Genomic DNA, 18,853 nt, shown 5'->3' with positions numbered 1-18,853 from the left:
ACCAGTTTGTGAACAGCCGCATTTTTCAACAGAGCCCCAATTTTAAAAAAACCATCATTTTCAAAAAAAACAACATTTTCAAGAAAGCGGCAATTTTCAGAGGAGCCATCTTTATCAGCAAAACCATCAAAGTCCAAAAGGCCGCCATTTGCGGAAATCCAACATTTTTCAATGAAACCAACAGCATCCGAAAAATCACCATTCTCAGAAAAGCCAAAGATCTCATCTCTAGAGGTTGAGGCAGCGACGAACCGAACACGAACACTGGGGTGTCCTAAAAACCAATCATTGGTAGTCACAAAGGAACAAACATGTGTTCTCACTGTTCGAAAGATTTTTGTCAAGTTTATAGAATAGATGTAAGACTATGCAGAGGAACGCAGCAGTGCCCACGTTGAATCCCGTCTATTAAAAATTTAAAAAGTTATTTTGACGTAAACATCCCTTGGAAACAGTTTTTTGCAGAACTCATGTCCTTAAACTTTTATTAAAACCCCAATTTAAAAAAGCCAACACTTTCAGAACAACCAACTTTTTCAGTAAAACGGCAATAGTCAGAAGAGCCTTCTCTTTCAGTGAAACCAACTATATCTAAAAACCACCATATGCGGAAAAGAAATATTTTTCATGAAAACCAACAGTATCCGCCACCGTTCTCGAAAAGAATGATCTTTCGGAAACTTTTTCAGAATATGATCTTTCAAATCTTCTCAAATAATTTTGATTTCGGCAAAAATTCACGCGCTTTTAAGATAAGCATGCATCTGAAAAGCTTTGCGTGATCTCATATTTAGAGGTTAGAGCGACGAAGTACTGAACACGAATACCGGGTTATCCTAATAAACAACCATCGGTAGAACAAACTTATGTCTTCTCACAGTTGAGCAAGTTCTCGTCATTTTAATGAAAAGGATGTAAGATAATGGAAGAAGCTCGGCAATTTTGAGAAGAACCATTTTTTTAGTGAAACCAACAATATGTGAAAAACTACAATTTGCGGAAAATCGCCTTTTTCAGAGAAGCCAACAGTGTCCGAAAAGCGACCATTTTCAGAAAAGCCAACTTTTTAATGGAAACCAACAGTATCTGAAAAGCCACCCTTCTCAGAAAAGTCAGCTTTCTCAGAAAAGCCACCATCTTCAGAAAACCATCCTACAAAGCGTATGAAATAACTGATATCTGCAATTTTTTTGCGCTTCTAAGATAAGCAAGCGTCTGAAATGGTTTGCAAGATTTCATATTATGAATTTAGAGCTAATGCGCACTGATCACGAATACTGTGGTATCCTAAGAGGGACCATCGATAGTCAAAAAAGAAGCGACATATGTGTTTTCACTGTTTAGGATGTTATCGATAAGATAATCAATTAGATGTAGGACATAGCAAGAGAACACAGAGGAGCCCCGAGTTGGATCCCGCCTGATGAAAAGTCCTAACCGCCCCATTCAGAGACTTTTCGCAGGATTCTTGCTCAACTGTAACAAGGACACTGCTAGTAATTTTCGAAATTTCCAAGACCCCAATAGATTATTTCCATAAATGGGGGGGGGGGGGGGGTGAGAGTGGGGAGAGGATGGGTTTATGTTACATTACATGGAGGGGACAGAATAAATTAAGAGTTCTTCCATACCATTAATCTTGAACTGTTCCCGCATTTTCATTCTGTACGTAGCTGTTATGGCCGCAAAAGAGAACCCGGCAAGTAAACCCACCGTAATTATAGTCAAGTATATTTCTTCAATGTGAGACATTCTAGTCTGTTTGGCCAATTGATACTCATCCTCTGACATGATTGGCTGCTTCCCATCAACCGGATCTGTATAATAATCGTCTTCAAATTCGTCATAGGGTATCAATGTACGTATGAAGTGTTGGGTGACACTGCACACCTGGGCTATGAGACACAATGCCACTGAAAAAGTTGCGGCCACTTTCATTTTCAGTTTGGATCCAATGTAATAAGATGTGACCATTGGACACCATAAAGTGATGCAAAACCAACCGAATCTCTCTCCATTGCAATCCAGACAATTAACCCAATCATTTGCCATATTAGTATCCATATTTCTTCTCTTGTTGGAAAAATTGGAGTCTTTCTCATTATAGGCCCACAGTTTATGGTCATATAATGTATACACCCCCCCCCCCCCCCCCCCAATATCGGATTTATGCCATGACGGGGGAGGGATAATTTCTTGCGGGAGGAGGTGGGGGGGGGGGGGGGGGATATAATGGAAAGACCCAAAACATGCACACGTTTGCGATTCGAATATTAGTTTGCGTCTTCTGTTTCTTCTCAATTTTTTGTTTTTCGCGATTCAATCGACGAAACTATATTTCAGATTTTAAAATATTCAAACACTTTTGTTGATGAAAATAAATTTTCTTCCACAAATCTATTTTTCGCTCAGGCTAATTACATCAGTAATATAATAAATACCAACAATAATATAGAAAAGAATCAGATTAACCTTTGAGGTTACCTGACTGGTTAGGTTTACCTCAGCGTTTTTTAATGTGGACAACATAGACTTTTCATATCCGGGCAAACATCACATTTGGTACCAATCTTAATGAAGAAGGAAGTCGTAGGGTTAAAATCATTTGGACTAGAATAAAGGAGAAAATCTTTGGGCCTAAAAATAAATTGAAACTGAAAAAATTATACTTTAAATAATGTAAAAACTCACATTTTTTGGAATGAGAGCGTTTCTCATCATTTGATAACATTATTTGCGGTTAAGAGAGTCTCAAAAAGAGAAAAAGTTTCAAAAAAAGAAAACCTCTCAAATGCCAGATGATTAGAATTGAAAAATTCATCAATAGAAGTTTCTACCTTTAAAGATTGAAAGAAAAAAAAAATGTTGAAACTTTTCGCCAAGGCCTGTTTTAATTATTTTTAAAGAAAAAAAATAATTTGTTTTTTCTGAAGAAGCATCATAAATTGCCTAGGGCAGAGATAAAGATGATGTGCATTGCATATGTCCGCTGAGCTGAAACGAAATGACGACAGACAAATTTGTTCCCCTAAATTTCCAAAAATACAGAAAAAAACTCAGCTGTAAATTTAGAATACTCTTTCCAACAGAAATTTTTCGATTCAATAAAGAAGGAAATCAAAACTGGTCTTATACTCTCTTGAAGAAAATACAGTGCCGGAAATCAGTTCAACGGTCACGTACTGTTTTTGTATCTAATTATATTTCGTTACAGCAACAAAAATTTCACTCATTTTATGGTCAAACTATATATCTTGTTACCACGTTTCCGCGCGTTGCTGTTTGATATTTTTCCGCATATTTTCTGTTTTTTTTTGCAACTAAAATAGATAAAAAAGTGTTACGCAAGCAAAAATAGAATTAGACAATTGAATTCTCAATGGCAGGCTTTTTAAAATAGAATACTTTTCTTCTTGTCGCTCAGTGTAATATTGAACAACAAGAGTAAAGTAAGCGAAAATGAATACTAAAAAAATTTTAACTTATAAAAATAATGTACCCACTTGTTTAATTTAACAAGATGGCTCGTATCACAGTATGTTCCAATATAACTCTCAAGCTGAAATGAACAGCCATTAATTTGTGTCACAGAAACCTTTGGGAGTAACCAAAAGCAACCTATATGCATTGAAGAAATTTAATTGTACTGTTTGATGCAAAAAATGCCGTTTTTTCGACAGACAAAACTTCTCAAAGAAATCGTTTTTATAGGAGCACTTTCAAAATAAAAACTTAGATAATTTTTTTAATTTACAGAAATTCCTAAATTCTGGAAAAGATCAATTCGGAAAGCAATTGCGAGATACAGAGAAGTGAATAGTTTTCTTCTAATTTTCAAAAGTATGAAGCCTTTTCAAGTTTTTCAAAATGACGATCAGTAAACTCCCTCACGCTCATATTCTTTATGTATTGCATTATAGAAGGTGAAGTTAGATTAAACAATCTGCTCTCACAACAAAAGGTATACAAATAGAAATGTTAAAAAAATTGTCTCTTTTCATTTTTCAGCATTGAATTTGGTTTAAATGATTTTCATTCCATGAACCTGATTTTGTGCGTCTCGGCAGTTTTGAAAACAATTAATGCCTAGTTCGGATAAAATAAAAATAATTGTTTGCAAAAGAACCTCTGGAATTTGGAAAAGGATACATTTTTCTTCACTTGATTTTTCAATAAAGTTGATTTTATGCTATTTTGAGAGCTCTAAATTGCCCGAAGTCTTTTGTTTTCAAAAAATCTGTTCGATACAGAGAAAAATTGGTTCCTAGAATAGTTGCGGTTGTCGGCAGAAAATCAGGGTACTGAAGAAAAATCTAAACAATATTTTATAAATTAAAAAAAAATGATTGATTTTTTTTCAAAATTTTTGGTCAAATACTTAAAACTGTTAGGCTTGATTAGTTTAACCTAACTAATATTAAGTATTTTCAAGTTTTGACGCCATCTGTCAACCGTCACTCCTCAAAATGGATTTTTTTCTTTTTCGATTTTCCCTTCTAAATTTTAAAGTTTTCCCCCTTTTTGAAATATGATATTCTTCTGACATTTTTTATGTAAATTAAAACTGAATACTGAGAGCTATTTTTTCTCTACCCTGCGTATACAAAAAGTGAAAACTTGGTTGAGAAAAAAGCCAGCCTCGCATATATGTTATTCCATTTTGAAAAGATGATGGAACAATGAGCCCATTAATAAAAACAGCATTGAACAGGCTCGTTTAGAGAAAAAATGGTTTTTAACCTCTTAAACGCCTAATTAACGCCGTAAACGCAAAATGTCGTTAGAAGATTGTTTGCATAATTTGTAAATGGCAGATTTTTAAAGTATTAATATGGTAAACTTTGCTAAAACATGACGCAGAACAAACATAAGTTAAATAAAAATATGCTGCTATTTGAAAAAAAATCATCGTGGTTAAAAATTTTTTAGTCAATTTTGATCCAACTTTCTTAGAGTAAAAAACATCTGATACTACATTGGAGCTGATAGTGCGCTCAAAATTATTTCTGCAATCAGAATGCTGTCAAATTGTTTTCCAGTTCATTCTCAATACTAATTAGCTTTTTCTTGATAAAAATTGCACGAGGTTATTTTTCAGCAGTTCTCAACATCATCATCACTTAAACTTGATCTCCGAAAAAGTTGCATGGTTAATGAGAGTTTACCTATTTTATGTAGAGAATCATGATACCGGTAGAAAAAAATTGCTACTATCTGTTTCAACCATTGGAACAAAACTGGTATGAATAAGCACAATAGTTGAAACAGAACATTATAGCAGAATTGTTTTCAAATTTCTAGTGTACCCGTCAAAATCAAATTCCCCCGGTCAGTGAAGTAATGGTGCGCAGCAACGCTTCCGCGATCAGGCCATCAGATGTTTGTTGTGATTTTGATCTCATTTCCGGACTATTATATTAATTAAAGAAATCTGAAGTAAGATGTTAACAAAAAAATTATTTAAACTTTTTTTACAGGCAGAACTCATATGAATAGAGAAAATTGAACATCGAAATATTGTAAAAACGTTTAGTCTTTCTTAGAGGTTTGTACTAATTGTTGGATAATTTTGTGACAGATTTTTCCGTTTGATTTGTTCTAAGAAACTTTTTAATAATTTCAAATTTGCGGCGATTCCAATCAGATAATAAAAAACAAATTATGAGAGCGGCAAATTGAAGTTTTGAAAAGCTTTAATTGACAGCGTGTAACCGATTATTTGCCGTGAAAAAGATTCAGTTTTGGCACTAGAGCAGATAGGGCCAGCCTTTGTGTTCAAGCTATGGGATAATGGATAAGAGACAAAGACAAAACATTATGAGCCGGTATTATTCTCTCATATATCCAGGATATTATTCTCTCATATATCCAGGATATTATTCTCTCATATATCCCTGAAGCCACCTTTCGATAAAGCCATATTTTTGATGGAGTTTTTTTAAAATAAAATTCGCAAAAGCTGTTTTTTTCAGATTTTTATTATTTTTGTGGTGTAGCCAGCATTTTAAAACATTATTCGAAGATTATCTTACCTTTGTAGTCTAACTATAGATTACTGTAATGGAGATAAACTAGCGTCGTAAATAATGAGTTCTTTCAGTTCTTCCAAGAAACTGCAAATTTGCAAATTTGTCGCTGCTGAGCATGATGACCTTGCCAAAATTTTCAGCAAACCGTTATGCAAAGTACCATCAGAGGTCACCAGTGCACTTTACTGCGAAAGCGATAACTTTCTTTCATCTTAAGATTGCTGTATTGGAATTAAAACTATCACTAGTTTTAAATTTAGTTTTGGGGTTGTCTATTTGAGTCTGCAGACTGCCATGCAAACTATGGCTACCAGCCTCAAATTTAAACAACAGAATCTTTGATCAACAGCCTTTTCTCATGAAGTCGACTGAAAGTTTCTACTGGAAATATTGGACTAAAACTAGTTGTTTCGACCCACCTTACAAAAACAGTCCCAGACAAAAACACTCCCGGACAAAATAGTCCAAAATTGCAAAATATTCTCAAACAAAACGGTCCCGGACAAAATAGTCCAAAATTGCAAAATATTCTCAGACAAAACAGTCCCAGACAAAATAGTACTATAAAAGCAGACAAAATAGTCCCAGACAAATTTAGTCCCGAATAAATATCGAAACAATTGTAAAAAATACAATCTAGAAACAATTAACAACCATAATCTATGAGTTAATTTTCTAAAATTTTTGTATTTAATTGATATGAACGAGGATTATACGTAAAAGTTGTTTCAAAAAACATATTTTAGATAAAACTATGTTGTAATCAGCTTAAAATCGGTTCGATGAATTGTAATTATATGAATAAGTTAAGTGGTTCTCGTGTTAATTGCTGTGTATATGTTTAACTCTATGTTTAATTCGGACTATTTTGTCGGGACTCTTTTGTCTGCTTTTTGGGGACTGTTTTGTCTGGGACTGTTTTCATCTGGAAATATTTTGCTATTCGGGACTGTTTTGTCCGGGACTGTTTTGTCTGGGACTGTTTTGTCTGTTCACCAAATGCTCAGTTAAGTTTTTTGTTCAGTCAATTTTTTCCGACCAAAATATGCATAATATAGAGTTTTCAGTACTATCATCAGAAGGCCCGTCCAGCAAAAAAAATGTAACTATATTTTTCAAACTTCGCTTTATTCAAAGAAATACCGATATATATATTTTTTTGTGAACGTTTGACTGATTTCCTTTCGCTCAAACTTTCTTTATTATTGTTTCAATTTTGTAGAAATTTCCTATAATCTCAATTGATTTACCTCTACAGAACAAAGGTTGCTGCACAGCTTGCGTACACATTTTGGCTAACCTTTCTACAAATTGTTCTGCAACCACAGCTATTTTTTTAGCTTAAGATTGCCAGAAGCACAATCTTTACGATAACTGATATAAACTTTTCAAACTCCTTAGACTACTAGTATACCTATGTTTCCTATGAAAGTGAAAAGTGAGCAGGAAATAAAATTTGACAATTTTTTGCAAATTTAACTGGAAATCATATTTTAATATTGTATTCTTTTTGCAAAATTTTCTTTTTTGCTGACATTTGGAACAATTCTGTTCCTCCAATGGAAGAGCAGCAATAGCAAGCTTAGTTATGTCCTAATCGTGTGTTTCTACAATCCAAAACTATTGAAACTTTATTTGAGTGATTAAATGGAAGGCGTCTTTGTTGATGAATGGAAATATAAAAAGAATGAGAAGAATCAGATCGTGTTCAGATATTGACGGGTTTAAATAGTTTAACTATTTCATTGTGTTACGAAATTCTTTTTATCATGTCTTTTTATATGTTTAAAAGCCTCTTGTGCTTTGGAGTTAGAACTACTTAAGCCTGGCTTGGCCAGCTAAAGTTTCATCAGAAACTGGTCAAGTTCTTGGTTGGTTCTGTTTGTTCGCTGATGTATTTACGACTATTAAATCCAATAAAACAGCACAGATTCAGTTAATAAACAACTTCTGTTGGAATAATAAACTTCTAGGTTTAGATAGTTATTGTTTAGAGCAAAACAGAAGTTTGTGATAAGTAAATTTCACAAAGGAAAAAGGGATTCAAAGTTCTATTTGAAAGAGAAAATTGTTACGTAATCACCGATTGTAAGCATATTATCCAAATCTATGAAATTTTCCATTAACTTTTGTTTCCTTTACGTCTTAAAAGTTGTTTTATGTTCACGCCATTGAAATTTAAAAATAACGTATATGCAGAAAAAATATTTAGATCGAGCCAAAAGCGAGGATACAGTTTATTGTCGAGCAAAACTTGAGGTCAGTACTTTCAGCTCCAGCCACAATTGAGGAAAAGTAAAACTGTCGAGTCAAATTCTTTCCAAACCAAATTTTGGTTCACGCAGGTCTTTTCATAAGTCGAGGACTCGACATCACGTTGCAAAAGGTACATTTGCTCTGACTCTACTTTCAAATTGACTTGATTTTATCACTGATGTCTAAGAATGTTCGTAACAACGTGTCGATCAGTCGGAAAATAAAAATTCGTCGGTAAAAATCCCTCGCATTTCTACTTGCTGATTGAAGACATAAATTGCGTTAACTTATTTTTGTCAATAAAACGGCTTCTGAAAAAACTTGGTTTCAAAATCGTTTATTAAGAAATTAGATCTACTCTGTTTCCCCCCCTCCCCAGAATAGATCCAAACAATTAATAATTTGAGACTGAAATTTCAGGCTAATCGATGTTTTTGTCACTATATTGTTCAAAAAAAACCTTAAAATGCACATTTCGCGCAAAATGTACCTTTTGATACGTAATGGACGAGGGATATCTAGACATCATGTACACAGGAACCGCCCACAATCTTGTGTTTGCGTTTATGAACGCTTATTATGGTCTGCATTGGGGGTGTCCAGAAGAATTTCCGACAAACACGACAGTTTTCAGGCCCCTGGATTTTTACAAGGGGTCGTGGTACGAGTTGTATACATTCCCCAGTTTCGAAGACGAGCCAGCTTGCAAATGCCCTCTAACCTACAATACTATGGCAGATAGTAATGGGAACCATACTTCAGGTTAGTTACAAAATAAAAGCAACGCTGTCGTAAACTGTTGTTAAGGTAAAGTTAAGTTAACGTTTACCTTAACTTTACCTAAACTTGAGTTAAGTTAAAAATTTATTATAACCTTGTTTTAGCGAAATTACCTTGAACTACCTTAATTTTTTTGTAACATTTTGCAGTATATATAATTGCATTTTTGTTCCGACCCCTCATGAGGGGAGGAACTATATGCTCAAATGGGTTTTTTTTTGTTCAGACAATTTTGACCGATCGATATATCCGTCGTACAGATTTGTGAATGGTATCATTGAAAAGCCCCTCCAGCGTAGAATATGGAATTAAAAAGATTTTTTTTTTCAATTTTGTAAATTACAGGGAATTATCGAGGCTTGAAGTTTTGTGGAAAATAGAGGGATTTCCGTTGTTTTTATTCACATTTTCCGGAATTTTGCCTAAATTTTCGTCAATTGTGCTTAAAATTGGAAATATTGTTAGCAGTAGTACTTTTGATTTTATTTTTGAAAACAACATAAGTATTTCTGACTCTGACTATTTTGATTTAATTTTTCTTGCTAATATTTTGGCTAAATATTTCAAAATTCAGATCTTCTCCTCAAAAATTACCCGAAATTAGCTTTTTTGCCCGTTTTAATTAAATTTGCCGATAGTAAACTGCCCAAAAACAACAAAAAGTGCTTGGTAACCTACAAGGGAGCCAGTTTCACTTCCACTTCCATTGACAGTAGTCTAGAATCTAAATTTTGCCGTTTTTTGCTAACTTTACTCTGTGATTATTAAAAACGCAGCATTTATTTTTGATCTTTTAACTAACAAACTATCTAGATATAAAGCAGTTTAAACAATTGAGTGTTCTAAATGGACAAACAGCATTAGTGGGTTGATTTTGGTCTAATCTTGAACTGTTACATTTTACAAAAACAATTCGGATTGTAATCGGTCGGACTTTTTTATTTTAATTAAAGAACCCGAAAAAATTCACTTCAAAACTCACTGTTAATAGGTTGAAAAGGCTTCCTCAGGAGTTCCAAATTAATGTATCATTTTCTTCTACTCGAAAGATTATGGTCGTTTTGAGTTTTAAAAATGTTTGCTTTTTAAGTAAACAATGGCTTAACGAACTTTGCCACTAATTTTTCTTTTAATTTGGTCAATTTGCAGCTTAGTTTCAGCAAAGACAGAAATTTCTTCTTCCATTTTTTCCTACTGAAATAAATTTTAATCTTTTTTGCGGTTGTACGTGTTAAGTTACGGTTTTCTGGCATTGATACTACTTGATTTCACAATATTTTTTTTATTTTTGGTTTTGGCCCCTTTTTAAAGTTTTTTCCCGTTTTGTCACATTATCACATTATTGACAGTTCACATTATGGCACAATTTAACACATAAGTTTTTTTGAAATGTAATATTATGATTTTAACGGCTTGGACACACCTTTCTCGAAGAATTTAAATGAATTTTTTTTTACAAATGTATTTAACTGTCGATTTTACTCTGTCTTTTAGTCGTAATAAAATACCTGGAGAGTTACGGGTGTCGTTGGCAATTAATGAAGAAACAAATGGGCATTTATTCTGATTTGAGTAGATAGCTGATGGCTTTCATGACTGTGAAATCAATTGTTTTCAATAATATAAATAACTCTTTTCAACGTTGTTCAACTTCGCATTTTTGTTCTTTTTTGTCTATTTGTTACCTAGTCGCGTTCATTAGAGGTCACATATGAGAAATTGTTGTCGAGGGAACGTGCCAATATACCAACTCTAATGTTTTATTAAGAATTCGTTATGAATTTGTTGGCTTCGACACGGGTTTTTGGCACAAAAAATAAACCAATTTTTGATTTTTGACTGTTCATTGTTGTTTTTGCAGACGTAAGACATATTCTGATCAATTAAAGGTCTCAAGCGCTTCTTTTGAACAGAAGATGAACCAAATTATTTATATCATTTTGTAGCTAACGGATTTCATAATTATGAAAATAGTTGTTTTCGAAAAAAACAAAGTGTTATTTAATTTGCCTTTTTTTCTTTTTTGGCCCACTTGTTACCTATTGTCATTAATAAGAAGGTGTATAACATTTTTTGGCGTTCGAGAAAGGCTCAATTGAGCATATTTTTAGTTCAGTGGCTAAATATGGCTTTACGGCTTCCTCCGCGTTTTCCCAAGTTTTGTATTTTTTAGTTGTCTCTATTTATTTTTTTTTGTAACCGCATTAAAAAATGATAAAAAACAGGTCTTAATGCCCTCTTTTAGAAGCGTATGTGATCATGCACATATTGGATAAACATGTCGCCATCTAATGGTTTTCTTTACATTGAAGTTGATTGTTTTTAAAAATATAAGTTTTTTTTTATCTTTGGTGTTTTTTTTGTTCTTTTTTGTCTAATTGTTACCAAGAGAGGTCTCATATCTTTTGTAGTGAAATACAGGTTATTTTGTTTATTTTTAGTTTTATCTGATGCTCTTTTGAGCTTGTTAGTAGGTCTTTTTTATAATGGACATAAAGTTTTGGATGTAATTAATTTTTGTTGTTATTGTTGTTTGATTTTATTGTTCGTCTTGACTTGCTTTCTTAATAATGACTGATCACATCAATCGTATGCGGCCCATTTCACTCCATTTGAGTTATTTGAGTTGTAGGGGATCTTTGTTCATAGACATTTTTTTGAGAAATACTTGAATTTTTGGGGTTTTCTATCTGTTCCTAATTTGGTAGACATTTATGCCAAAAGTGTGGATGAGTGGGGTCGAACTTTATGTGCGAACGCACATTACCGAGCCTCCTTGTTTGCCTACATAACCATAATTGTATAATTTCACAAATGACCAAATTCAGGTGAATTTAATTTATGTTCAGTAGATTGATCGAATCATTACGAGCAACTACCCAATCACGGCAACTACCCAGAATTATCACGAACACTACCCAGATACTGCTCCATATATAAAAGCAAACATATTAATCGCCTGCCACAGCATACGAACAAAAACAAAAAATGTTTGCATATGAAGCAAGTTAAAGTAAATTTTTAACGTTATTTATATTATTTTGAGCATATGTAAGCGACTAACAAGCTATGCAACTTGCCCATAAGCCCAGCTTTCATTGTTTAGTTTTGAAAAACAAAATCAACTCTTGTCGGTATAGTTCCCCGGTTGAGGTTTGGCAGTGAATTTTCTTAAAAAAATGCGTTGAAATGCGGTGGAAAAAATTTACGGTGTATTTTTTACATCTTTTTGCGGCGAATACGATGAATCGCAGTGAATTTGTTTCCATCGCGTTCTCAGTATTCTTAAAAAACAGAAACTTCGTTACACTGGTTCGAACTTCTTTCCTGCTGCATGCCTTCAACTTATTCAACTGCGCCAACTTTCGCGTACTTCTAATGTATTTCTTGACAATTTTAATCAGATCCAGTAAACGTTGGAAAGCAAATGCGGTGGATTTTTGTAAGAAATGCGATTAATTTAGCAGTGAAATTTTGTAAGAAATGCGATGAAAAGCGGCGAAATATTTTTCTTCACCGCATTCCCCGCATTTCATAAACAAAATCATCCAAAAAGCTTGACCCGGTTAAAAATTAGTTTTTGCTGAATAAATACACTTTTGCTCGAAATACAAGGATTTTGGCCCGATGGTTAAATGCTGAATGTTTCTTCTTTTTGACCGACAAAAACCGAAAAATAGAGTATCAATACAATTGTTTTTTTAAAAGACATTCAGTCCCCTTGAGCAACAACGGTAAAACAATATTATTAAACTGAAATATTTGCGCATTTAACAGGCAATGTTTTTGAAATGTCAGATTCCAAACTAAGACTTACACAGAAACAAACCAGTGAAACAAAACTTGATGCACCTTGCCATGTCATGCAAGATTTTAATAACCCTTGCAAAACTTGAGACATCTTGCCAAGGTCTTGATAGACAAATAATTCTTGCAACACCGTGATGAGATCTTGTCAAGATCTTATCAGTATATGTCAAAAAATTTTCTTGGCGTAACTTGATAAGATCTTGATAATTCTTGACACATAGAAAATTTTGTTTGTAAGAAACCTTGATCAGTGATAATTCTTGATAATTCTTGCTTAATCTTATGATTTCCTGCTACATCTTGTTTTTGGGTGCTATTGAATTTTTAATTGTTGATTTATTTTGCTATGTAATAGTTAATCTTTGTTAGAAATCTTAACAAGATCTTGTTTCTTGACAGCCATGCAAATAACTTGCAAGTGTGTACATATCTTCATGTTTTCTTGGTAGGTATCATGGCAAGGTCAAAATTTATCAAGAATTAGTACGTTTCTTATCAAGATTTACCAAGTTTTACTTTACTGGGAACAAAGTTGAACATAGGTGAATTATTGGAGTGAATTTAATGACTTGTGAACGAAGATATGTAATATGAAGTATGGTGAGAGGTATATAAAAAGACCTGGAACCCTACACTGAATATCAACGAAATTATTTTTGAACGAGCAAAAACAAACACAAAAAAGCGAAACAAAATCTGATAGCAACAGAAAATGTGCGACGTCACGCAACCAAAATTTGGAAAGGAAAGCATTTATTGCTTGAATGCGAGTGAGTTTGTGCCAGTTTGATTTAAACAACTTGGCACGGTCACTGGTATTTTTCAACCAGCACCTCGCCTAGGTAGCACTCCTTCATCATTTTTTGCGATAGATCATAAAACTATTTAGAAAATGTCAGGTTGCGCTACGAGCACTCAAATAAATCTGAGAAATTTTGTCAATTTTCTGGACAAAAATCTTTTCAAATCGTGATAAAAGGCAGAGCATAGTTACAGTTATTTTATTTTTTATATAATAACAGGCATTTTTTTAATTGAAAACGCTTTATCTTTTAGCGCCTGTTTTTGCTTAATCTTTTTAGATACTTTTTCGAAAATAATTGAAAGCCTTACCTTCTTATACATGAAATAGAGCAAAAGCTCAGACTCATGTTGAACTCACCTTAATTGTTTCTCTTGATTTTTTTTCAAAGGTGCAAATGTCGTGAGAAATTTTTAGGAATATAGAAGTGATAGCAAAAAAGAGTAAACCTTAACTTCCTCAACAAAACAATAGACATAAAACAAATTAACCTATCATTAACTTATACGTAGATCACTGTCCATAGCAAAGTAGACGATCTCTTTTTATACACCAATATCATTTGATAAAAAAATCCAGGAATAAAGCCTAATAAGGGTCGTTATTTGCTATTAATTAAAACACATTCACGACGCAATTTATAGTAATTAGGTAAGTTAAATGAAAAACACAAGGCCACTATTTCTTGAAAAGTTTTCAGGTTAAGCGTTTGAAGCTGTCACCAACTAAGATAAATGATAGTGAGGGGAAAATTAACATTGTTAACCTCCTTCTGTTTTCTTTACTCATAGAACATTTACGGTTGCGAGTGTTAATATTGTTTTTTTCTTCAAAACGTCATTTTAGTATTTCATGATGTACTTTGTTTCTGGAGGAAAGTGTTAATTGCAATTGGGTTGTTGCGATATAATCATTTTGTAATCCAGCGTTGCTATCAATTTTATTTTAAACTGAATGCTTGGACAACAAATGTGCGCTAAAAATTGGAAATAAAAAAACAGACTTCAAAATATAGACTGAACGTAATGATCCAAACGTGAACAAGGAAAACGCAAAAATTTTTACAGTTAAAGTAGTTTAAATGCTCGAGATTTTGTTGCCTTCATTGCCCAAAACTAAAGCATCCCGATGTTTCTGAAGCATTATGTTATAAACAGAAAAATAACTTTACTGGTAGATTTTCTTAGATTGAATTTTATTGTCCATCTAATTGCGTCAGAACAACATTTCTAGCGGCAAGCATTAAAAATCAATGAAAGAAAGCTGCTTAAGAATTGGATTAAAGCGTAAACTTTACATAAAATTTTATCGCCAAAAATGTTGAAAATAGAAATACCAACGTTGACATTCAAAAGCATTCAAGAAACTTTTTGAATGCGTTTATTAGAAATTTAATTAGATGGTTGGCCTAACAGGGTGACTCATTATTATTTAAATTTGCAGAAAAAAATCTTTTAAAGTCTTATTTTTTTCCAGAGCAAATCTGCTAATCTAATGAGTTGCTCTCAGAAATTACACGTTGTGATAAGTTTCCATAAGATCTAACAAAGTTTTCTACGCATTCTAAGAGATCTTCTAAGAAAAAAAGATTCAAATAGTTGTTCTTTTTCTTCTAAGATTTGCTATGAATTTGATGTCAGATTCTACACGATATAAATATCCAATTAACAAGGGGAATTTTTACCATCAAAATACCTGAAAAGCTCTTTCAAGATAAAATTAGAGAAAGATAAGGCGTATTATATAATCTTAGACAAAAGTTGGGAACAATTGGGGATGCTTTTAAGCTATGCATGCTCCCATTTTATCTTAGATAGTACATATTATAGAAAGTGAGAATAGTTAACTGTCGCCCTATTGTTAACGATCAATAATTGAATAATTGCCTTGCCATTAATAGCAGTGTTTGTATAAATATATATATATATATATATATATATATATATATATATATATATATGTGTGTGTGTGTGTATGTATATAATTTTATTCAATACTACTTAGCGTGTATTCCCTATTCCATCTTAAAAAGTTATCTTACACGATCTTGAAATCTTTGCACCTGCGACGGTTATCTCCGAAAGGTCTCGCAAAAATACGGTTCACTTGAAAGATCATGCAGGAAACATGCCAGACTATGATATGATTTTGAATAATCTGGCATGAGTTGAAAAGATTCCGTAAGATCTTTCAAAATTAAAGTTTTCTCATTAAGGTTTATATGATAATGAACCCCGTACTTAACGCCAAGTCAAGATCAGTACTGGGCAGTTCAAATTGCAATTCTTATATCAGTACTGATTCAGAGCTATAATCATGTCAGTTTTTACACTTCTCAGTCTAAATGCAAGTCTTGGTCAAGACGTGCAAGTCTAAATGCAAGTCTTGGCCAGGACTTGCATGTCTAAATGCATGTCTTGGCCAAGACGTGCAAGTTCAAGTGCACCTCTTGGCCAAGACTTGGTACGTCTAAAAACGTCAAAAATAGGTTCAAAAACGTCAAAAACAGCCGAAAAAAAACATAATGGTGTCAGTTGCGGCTTGATGTCTGATAACTGGGCCTCAGGCCAGCAAGGGGATCCTAACTGCATTGCTTCTCATCACAATCTTCCCTCGGATAGGAATGTTTGACATGATAGGAATGTTCAAAAAATCTGAAAAGTCAAGAATTGTCGATTTTCGGCTAAAGTTCGGCTCGAAATGACTGGAAAACGGCTGAAAACGGCCCAGAAACATCTGAAAACGGCCCCATATGGCATCTGGTTGCCTTGTGTCACCTTCCCGGGTCGCCCCGGCTCATTTGCCGTCAGCTGGTATCAGTTGTCAGGCGCCCCGAGAAAGTGCATATGAAAAAATGCAAAAATCGTGGCACGTTGCGTAATTTTTTGGAATTCGAAATCTTCACTCGAAATTGTTTGAAAAGTTGGTATTGACTTGGGAATCAACTTGCAAGTGTAATCCAAGTCTTGGCAAAGACTTGTAAGACTTGTAGATTTGTTTGTAGACGTGCACAGTTCTGATATGTGCCTGTAGACTTGCAATTTGACGTGCCCAGTACTGATCTTGATTTCTTGACAGTTCAGTCCGGGACTCCATAACTTCCATACAAATCTATCTAAAACTATTACATGAAAGCAACGAATTTTCGATATAAGTAGAAAAGAATCTTTTGGGTGCCTGATACTTTTGATGTGTATTCAAGAATCTAGAATTAGCTGTTTCATTTATGATGGTTCAATTTTCATGAATTGCTTTCCGGCAAATTGGTGTATTATCGGACGACAGTTTTTAAAACTTATTTGATAAACATTAAAAAATTTACTGCATGCTTTTGATTTTTTTCCAGCCAAGCTACATGAAGAATGGTACTGCTACTCTCGCATTTGGGACCAGACTGAGAACTGGGAGTTGATGCCAATGGATGAGGAAAAGGAAAAGGAGGAGAATTTTTACAAAGCGAGGAAACACTCAATGTTTGAAGCGCCCCCTGTATCCAGATACATTTTCAACAGGTGGGGGTCATAATATTTTAGGAATTTTGTGGACAAGTACCATAAGGAAGCAAAAAGTATCTAATCGAGCAACTATCAATTTGAGCCCGCCCCATTTTGGTCTCATCACAGAACACAGTTGGGTTAGATCAGAGGCAATTTCGAGCGCACTTAGAGCCCAGGAAAACTTTTCCAGTTCAATTGAGTCCCGTCGGAGATAGAACCAAGCAGAGCACTTGAAGCGGATGAAGAATTTAGTGTGCGGTTGTGTCTGATCAAATGTGTCGTAAGTCTGGGAGGGTCTGATTAGAGGTCATTTCGGTCTAGGACTCTCAACAGATGTCGTTTGAACCTGGCAGCTCGTACTGCTGGCAAACTTAATTGAGAATATGGAAGCTTAGACCTCTTTCTATATAAGTATGTTCATTTGGTACCAGTACGTTGTTGTAACGTTTAACTTTGCACCAATAAAATTTGAATGTTCGGTTTCGATCGAAAGTAAAAGATGATAATTTTTAGACATGAAGACAAATCAATGATCCTGATGTTCACGTGTGAAACGGGGGCCCTCCTTTCGACCTGGTCGTTTCACATTCTGTCCAGGAAAAGATACGCTTCAGATGAAAGTCTGGACTGGGCAGTTGATATTTTGAGACAGATGGGCGTGAACTCCTACGATGCCACGTATTTGAGACTGAGAAACAACTTAATAGGCTGTCCATGAAAACAAACTGGAATTGAGATTGTAGCTCAATAAGGAAAAGTTTCAAATTCAAACTTAACCTCGGTGAATCAGTTCTAGATAATTCCATGTTTTTTTTACTTGCTACAAAAAAAAATTCTTTGAAAAATACTACCTACAGCTCAAAAGTATTTATATAATAGGGCAATTCCCTGCCTTCTGCCTTAAAACGTGCAGGTATTTTAGCCTCAGGATTTATTTGCAACGATGAAGATTTTAGCGTTCAAAAGGCGGTTATTCAATTTTTTAGAACAAATATCGTAGTTATTGTGTTCAAAATTTTCTACAAGATCGTTCACCGTAGTTGCTTTCGTGATTTTAGCAACCACGCTTCTTCATTTTTAGACTGGCTTTTCATACTATCTATCTATCTATCTCCCTAGTGATCAGCGGATTCAAATCTTGCAAGAATCTCTGATTAACTATTTCAGCTCCAACTACCAACAGCAAAAAAGCAGCCAGGTAACCAGGACAGAAAGTTAAAACATAAATACAAAATCTTGCGAGATTCTTACAAGATGGATTCAAAGTCTTGCAAGAATCTTGCGAGATGGATATAAATCTTGCAAGATTCTTGCAAGAAAAAGGGAAGAACTATGCATTCCCTTGCAAGATTTCTTGCAAGATTCTTGCAGTCTTTTAAATTTTTTTTATCACTAGGGCTATGTATACTCAAGAGCTCGCTTTGGTGTTACTCATCATCTTGATTCCAACAGTGAAAAATCAACGAAACTTTTTAAACATATCCAAATCATTTTTGATTGAAGAAACGGCTACGTTTGACAAAAACCGTAAAATAAGACATTCATACAGAAAAGGTTAAACCAGGTCGACCAAATTTACTTACTTACTATAAACCGAACCATATATGGTCCCTTATGTACCATAAAACGGACCATATATAGTACCTTCCTTATCATAAAACGGACCATATATGGCCCAT

The 18,853-nt window shown here is 33.9% G+C and overlaps 1 protein-coding gene across 4 annotated transcripts; it reads left to right on the top strand.

The window, feature by feature from the left end:
- The first annotated feature begins 8,016 nt into the window (after positions 1-8,016).
- On the top strand, positions 8,017-18,021 carry LOC142348611 (uncharacterized). Of its 4 annotated transcripts, XM_075400016.1 has the most exons (5): positions 8,017-8,288; positions 8,375-8,415; positions 8,793-9,047; positions 17,024-17,189; positions 17,688-18,021. In XM_075400016.1, exons 3-5 carry the CDS (start codon positions 8,813-8,815, stop codon positions 17,890-17,892), a joined length of 606 nt encoding a protein of 201 aa, XP_075256131.1. In that variant the 5' UTR covers positions 8,017-8,288; positions 8,375-8,415; positions 8,793-8,812; the 3' UTR covers positions 17,893-18,021. The 4 variants fall into 4 exon arrangements, with proteins under 4 accessions (XP_075256131.1, XP_075256133.1, XP_075256132.1 ...); XM_075400018.1 differs by lacking the exon at positions 8,375-8,415 and having other exon boundaries at positions 8,823-9,047; XM_075400017.1 differs by having other exon boundaries at positions 8,017-8,415; positions 8,823-9,047.
- The last annotated feature ends 832 nt before the right edge of the window (positions 18,022-18,853 follow it).

This window comes from Convolutriloba macropyga, chromosome 10, assembly GCF_964194025.1.
Source record: "Convolutriloba macropyga chromosome 10, txConMacr16.3, whole genome shotgun sequence".
In the NCBI taxonomy this organism is placed as follows: domain Eukaryota; kingdom Metazoa; phylum Xenacoelomorpha; order Acoela; family Convolutidae; genus Convolutriloba; species Convolutriloba macropyga.
Note: the sequence above shows the minus strand (reverse complement) of the source record. Positions and strands in the feature narration are given on the sequence as shown.